Source organism: Magnolia sinica, chromosome 10, assembly GCF_029962835.1.
Source record: "Magnolia sinica isolate HGM2019 chromosome 10, MsV1, whole genome shotgun sequence".
Classification (NCBI taxonomy): domain Eukaryota; kingdom Viridiplantae; phylum Streptophyta; class Magnoliopsida; order Magnoliales; family Magnoliaceae; genus Magnolia; species Magnolia sinica.
This window is the reverse complement of record NC_080582.1, coordinates 74,452,351-74,459,381: the sequence shown is the minus strand read 5'-3', so window position 1 is coordinate 74,459,381 and position 7,031 is coordinate 74,452,351. Positions and strand designations below refer to the sequence as shown.

General features: G+C 40.0%; 1 protein-coding gene across 1 annotated transcript; it reads right to left on the bottom strand.

Moving 5' to 3' along the window:
* Positions 1–1,364: 1,364 nt before the first annotated feature.
* LOC131216996 (probable LRR receptor-like serine/threonine-protein kinase At2g24230) lies at positions 1,365–5,546 on the bottom strand. The gene has a single exon (XM_058211665.1). It carries the CDS (start codon positions 4,033–4,035, stop codon positions 1,471–1,473), a length of 2,565 nt encoding a protein of 854 aa, XP_058067648.1. The 5' UTR covers positions 4,036–5,546; the 3' UTR covers positions 1,365–1,470.
* Between the last annotated feature and the right edge of the window lie 1,485 nt (positions 5,547–7,031).

The following is a 7,031-nucleotide window of genomic DNA, read 5'->3' as shown; positions in this document are numbered from 1 at the left end:
TCTATAAATAATAAGTTTACTATTTATGCTAAGTCAAGATTTTAGAGAGTTTGAGTTGGAGTTTGATTCTGAAACTTCTTCCTAGAGTTCATATTAATATTTAAGGGAGTGTAAACCTGGTTTTATTTATTTATTTATTTAAATTATTTTATTTCCGATTTATTTAGAATTTATTTCTATTTTCTATCTCTCCTTGTAGATTTGAGGAATCTCTAAGAGGAGTTCAAGGAAACACGGTGGATTTGGAGTAGTTATCCTTGAGGAAGACATGCTTGAACTCATCATGTCCATCCCGCGCCACAAATACACCGATTACCCGTTACACATAAAGTCATTCACCCAATTAGGCAACAATGCTCAAACTCATCAATCCAATGAGAAAGAAAGATTAAAAAAAGAAATAAAAGTGAAATCACAATTCAAATGGATTGAGCATCCAAACACAGCCTTAGAAGTGAGGAATCCAAGGATTAGATTTGCTCAATTAAGAGCAAGTGCTAAACAGAATGCAGTTTGCCAAAAAACGTTAATCCCATTCACAGTACATTACCAATTCACCTAAATTGGCCACAATGCTCATAATTCAATGAGAAAGAAAGATTTTGAAAAGAAAAAAAAAACATACATTGCAATTTGAATCGATTGTGCATCCAAACACGACCTTAAATGTAAGGAATTCACGGATTGAAACTCCTCGTTGAAGAGAAAATGCAACTGGCAGACTGAGTGGAGATACCTCGTTTCAACACTTGAGTTCTTGGTATCGATCCCCAGCGGGGGTGGCTAACATGGAGTGTGTACTGACATGGTGTGTAGTAACAAGCTAACCCAAAAAAAAAAAAAAGGGAAAGAAAGAAAGAAAGAAGAGAAAATGCAAAAGAGAACACAATTCAACCAAAAAAAAACCAATCTATTCATAGCACAATTGAGTAATTAAACCAAATTCTAGCACGCAATGCTCATATCCATCAGTCAATGAGAAAGAAAAAACATGAGTATCTCACAATTCAAATTGATTGTGGATCCAAACACAGCCTTAAACGTGATTCATGGAGTAAGAGCAAATGCCAAAAGAACACAATTTGGGAAACATCAATCATGTTTATCGCAGATTGAGCAATTCATTGGAATTTGGCAACAATGCTTATATCCATCTTGCAATTAGAATATATATATATATATATATATATATATATATATATATATATATATATATATAAGCCTAAATATATCGCAATTCAAATCAATTGTGCATCCAAACACTGAATTTAATGTAAGGAATTCTTGGATAAGAGCAAATGCCAAACAACACACAAAATTCACTGAAAACATTGATCCTAAAAATGCAATTTTGATCATGGCCATGGCCCAAACATCTGTGTATATTCTGCAATATCAATATCTCATGACAATGCAAAAGAAAGTTAAAACATAAATAACAGAAGCAGAAGCAGAACTTTCCAACACCCTTCACTGGCCCGCAGCGGGCTCGATGTCTTTCAATAGTCCGACGATCTGCTGCATGCTCGGCCTCTTTGAAGGCAGATCAGCCGTACAAAGATACCCAATTCGCAGCGCTTCCTCCATCTGCATCTCCGATCCCGTCCCTTGAATTCTAGGATCGACCGCCCTTGAGCACTCTTTCTTCCTCACCAGTCCCCTGACCCAATTCACCAAATTCGAATTCTCCTCGCCAGGATAATCATCACCGAATGGCTTCTTCCCTGTAATTAGCTCAAACAGAACCACCCCAAATCCAAAAACATCAGATTTCACCATCACAGACGGTGTTTCGATCTGGACGAATTCTGGAGGAGTGTAACCAGGTGATCCAAGAGAGAGGTCATCATCTAAGCTATATCCGAAGATCTTCGCCAATCCAAAATCACATAGTTTAGGCTCCAATGTGGGGCCCAGATAGATGCTGCTGGCCTTAACACATTGATGAATGATTGGAGGGGAGCAGCCATGGTGAAGAAAGGCCAATGCCCGGGCCACGCCGAGTGCAATTTTGTGCCTGAATGCCCAAGTCGATAAGGCGAAGCGGGCCATGTTCCAAGCACCATCACCATCCTCTCCATTTTCTCCCCATGTACCCATACTCCAATTCTCCGTCTGTTGAGCTCCTGACCGTGGATCATGGAGCAAATTCTCCAGGTTCCCATTCTCCATATATTCATAGATTGCAATTCTCTGATCTCCCGCCAGGCAGTATCCCATCAATGCCATGAGATTTGGATGCTTGATCCTGCCAAGACATTCTAGCTCTCTTGCAGCTTCCTCATCGGTCACTGTCGATCTATGGACTAGCACTTTGATGGCTACTTGGATTCCTCCTGGCAGGGAGCCTTTGTAAATTGGCCCAAATTGACCATCGGACAACATCATTTCACGATCGAAGTGGGATGTCGCGGACAGAACATCCACGAACGTGCAATTCAGCAGTGGTTTGTTGAATATGATAGCAGGGATTGACGTCGCGACCTTGACATCCATGAACCAAGTTGTCGAATCCGTCGAAAATGCTCCTGAAGTAGTCGAGTCTTCCTTGTAGGAGAGTTGCTTGATAGCCCACAATCTCGTTCTCCGTCTGCAGATGAGTGTGAGGCAGATCATCCCCGCAAAGAAGCAGAAGATGGAGAGCATTATGGCCAGTGCAAGCTTGAATCCGCCATGCTTTGTCTCCCTTTTTCTAAAAAAATCTGGATTGGCAGCGATCGGGCAGTCAATCTGGGACCCAAAAAACAGAGCTTCAAATATTTTTGGAGGGAATTTCACGTCGCACAAGCTCAAGTTGTTGTAGGAGAAGTTAAATTTCTCCATTTCAGATAGTTTTTGCACCAGTGGCAATGGGATTTCGCCTGTGAGATTGTTCTGAGAAAGATCAAGTACTCGGAGATTCTCGCTGCGCAGTTCAGGAACAGGGCCCACAAGATGATTCTGAGAGAGGTCTAGTGCCACTAATCTGCTCATTCGTGAGATTTCAGAGGGGATTGGACCCGTTAGATCAGTTCTTGACAAATTAAGATATATGATATTTAGCATATTTTCCATACTTGGGAATTTCTGTTGAGAAAATCTGTTGTATGCAAGATTCAGATGCTTGAGTGACCGTGCTCGATTCAAATTGATGAAAATCTCGCCGCTGAATTGATTCTCAGACATATCAAGATAAACCAAATTAGCCCTATCGAAGCTGGTATTGAAATGTACCTCCGAAATGTGGCCATGGAAGCGGTTCTGGCTCAGGTCTACTACCTGCAAAGGCAGTTGGAACACGCCCATCGCGGGGCCCCAGAACAGGTTCCTTGAAAGATTCAGATACATTATGTGGTTCAATCCAAAGAGGTCAGATATCCTGCCGTCGATCCCATTCCACGCAAGATTCAGAGTGGTCAGATTGTTCAATGCGGGCCCGAAACCTCTCGGCATGCTCCCATTCAACTGATTGAATGAGAGATCTACGGTAACCAGAGCACTGCAATGGAGTAGCCCGAGTGGGATGCTTCCTTCAAACATGTTGTTGCTGAGATTGAGAAACTGCAAGCTTGTAAGAGAGCTGAAGGCCTCTGGAAGTCTGCCGGAGAAGGCGTTGTGGGAGAGATCGAGCGTTTGGATTCGAACGAAATTGCCGATGTTGCTCGATAGGGGGCTGTCGATTCGATTATAAGAAAGGTTTAGGCTTCTGAGAGTGGTGCCCCAGCTCCAGAAATCTGATGAAAGGGCAGTGATGTTGTTGTTGCTGAGGTCTAGATGTTGGAGATTGCTGAGCTTTGAGATGGTGCTTTCAGGAATGAAACCAGAGAGGCCTAGGCCAGAGGCTTGTAAACTGATGACATTTTCATGTTGGGGATTGCAGATGATGCCTTTCCATGAACAAACAGGTGCTGAATAGTTGTAGATTGGTGTGGAATTCAAGCCCATTTTCTGAAAGAAATCTGAGAGAAAGAACTCATTTGAGTTTAGTTCTTGAGAGGCTGAGAGCCTGAGGAAAAGGGTAAGTACAAGAAACGATGCAAAGAAAGAAAAACCCATTTGGCAAGAGGGCCTGAGAAGTCAGAAAAGAGAGGACTAACGAAAGAAGAGAATGAAAATTCTCCCAAACCACCTTCCTTTTCTTTCAAAAAGCTATCATTTCCTTCAATTACCAGATGTTTCAAAACCACCCATATTTGAGAATTGTGGTGTCTGGACTGCACTCATAACTGGGACAAAAAAAAACCAGTTTTTTCTATGAACCACCACCTTGAGAAAAAGGAAGGAAAAATGATTTTCACTGGCAACCAAAAAAGAAAAAGAAAAATTGGTTTTTGGGCTGTTTCTTATGATAAAAATGCCATTTTTGGGGTTGTCTTGGAAGTTCAAAGCTAGGATTCTTTGATGGCTGGTTTTGAGTTTTTGAGAATTGGTGGTTTTGGGCTACTCATCAATGAAAACAAAACCACTATTCAAAATCATCACCCTGAGAAGAATGGTTTTTTGGGACCTTTTCTTTATTTATTTATTTTTTTTTTAAAAAAAAACACTACTTTCTTCAAGAGCTGGAAGACTAGGAAAACTATAGAAGTGGCTTTGGGTCTTTGAAGGGAGAAGCTTTTGAGGTGATTCTTACATCAAAAACTCAAATTTTCATTCATGGAAGTTTAAAAAGCAGCATTCAAGAACAAGTGGTTTTGGGTGTTTTGCAAATATGGTTTTTCTTTTCTTTTCTTTCTTTTGGTTGGGTTTTCAAATCCATGGAAGACAAACAAATACAACCCCAGGTGAAGCTCTTTTGTCTGTTGGAATGAGAGAAAGCACTGAATATTTAAAGGGAAGAGAGGGAGAGAGATAAATGGATAGATAGAGAGAGAGAGATGAAGGAGGTGGTCAGGAGTGGAATTTATCAGAGATGCTGGTGGAGTTTAATGATTCTCAGATTGTTTTTACCGTAGGTGGAGGTGGTTGCTTTGATTTCTATCAATGTATGGAGAGAGAGAGAGAGAGAGAGAGAGAGAGAGAGAGAGGACTGATAAACCGTTTAAAGGCCAGTTTCTATCAGAGAAAGCTCTTTTGCAAAGTTAAACTAATTGCATATGCATTTAAAACAAATGATCTACTTTCAACCTTAAACCTTGATCACATCTGCGAATGTGTTAGGTAGGTGATCCGAACCGTCCATTAAGACGGCCGCCTCTTGGATAGGACATTGCTCGAAAAATAGATTATTTCATGATCCCAACCACCCAAAAACTTTCCTACAAAATCCAATGATTGGACGGTCAAAATCTGCATTGTTGCTCAGATCATGTAATGAATCTGGCTTTTCGGCAGAAATCCATCTTGAATCTCTAATGGATGGTATGGATCATTCTCTAGTAGTTTTTTTTTTTTTTTTTGAAAGAGAAATACTGCAGTGTTCTGGTAGTAGTAAAAGTTACAGTGCTCTTAGTTGCAGTGGGTCACTTGCGAAGTCCAATAGATTGATCTGAACCGTCCATTAAATCCAGAAAAAATTTCATGGAATACCTTTCAAAAATCACACTGATCAGAATTGACTGGGCCTAACTTTCTGCAGCCATCCATTTTCCATGCCATGGATGGGATGGTTATGTTTGCAATCCATAATGGTCCCCAACTAATGGACGGTTAATATAAAAATTAGTCAATGGCCTAAATACAACAAATAAAAATATCCGAATTTAGGCATATTTCCCATCTAAAGTGAGGCTATGGTTCGGTGATCTAAACCATTGATCTGATGAGACATATGGCTGATGGGTGCTGCCTCAAAAATCTTTGAGATTACTAGATCCTAACCATTCGATTAATGGCCCCACATAAAAGCAGTTAAGCAGACGGCCAAATTCAAATGAAAATAGTTCAACAATCAAGATGTTTCAATATTAAAATTTGGGACTTTTTCATTCAGAGCCCCTCGTTCCTATACAATCAGACTAATACAACTATCAGGTATGCCAAATGCATCCATTGAACGACCGTTGATCACCCATAAAATTGCTTTGATTGGATTATAATGACCATCTAATAAATGGATCTTCTATCGTTGAATTTGAGCCGTTGCTGACTTTTGTGTTTTAGTATCCATTTTTGCAGGGAAAGGATTGGCTACTCCCCCTGCCACCAGCCCCGTGGCTGTGGTCGGTGCTCTGTAGGCTCCACCATGATGTATGTGTTTCATCCATTCCGTTAATCCATTTTTACAGATCATTTTAGGGCTTCATTCCAAAAATAAGATGGATATAAATTCCAGGTGGACCACACCACAGGAAAAAAAAATTAATGATTGGATATCCACCATTTAAATCCTCCTAAGGCTCAATGTACTGTTTATTTGACATCCAATCTGTTGATTAGGTCATATAGATCCAGATGAAGGGAAAAAACAAAGATCAGCTTGATCCAAAACTTTTATGGCCCTCAAATTTTTTTTAATGGTCTACGTTCATTCAAAACTCTTTCCTGTAATGTGGTCCACTTGAGATTATAATATACCTCATTTTTGTCTCAGACCATGAAATGATATAGAAAAATATATAGACGGCATGGATGAAACACATACATCATGGTGGGCCCACAGAGCACCTACCATCACAGCCATTGGCTGGTGGCAGGGGAGTAGCCAATCCGTTTCCATTTTTGCACCACTTATTCAAGGATTTTTTATTTTTTATTTTGCCATGGCCCACCAAGTTTTAAATCAGGTTCAAATTTGGGTTTGTGAGGTTTCATGAGGTGCCACATCCGGTTGACCAATCAAATTTTATGAACATGACACATGTACAAAGGTGCGCAAATATATATATATATATATATATATAAGAACTATGAAGTTGATGGACCAAAAAAATGATGGACAGCAATATACACGAAAAAGGCATTTAGAAGGATAGGATGTATACAATTTCCTAGTTGAGATTGTTCGAAAACGTGGTGGGTCAACTAGGAACTCAGTCAAGTTAACTCAATGGGCCAAGAACTACACAAGATTTGTTTGGGTTTTTTTTATAACTTGGCCAGGTTAAAAAATT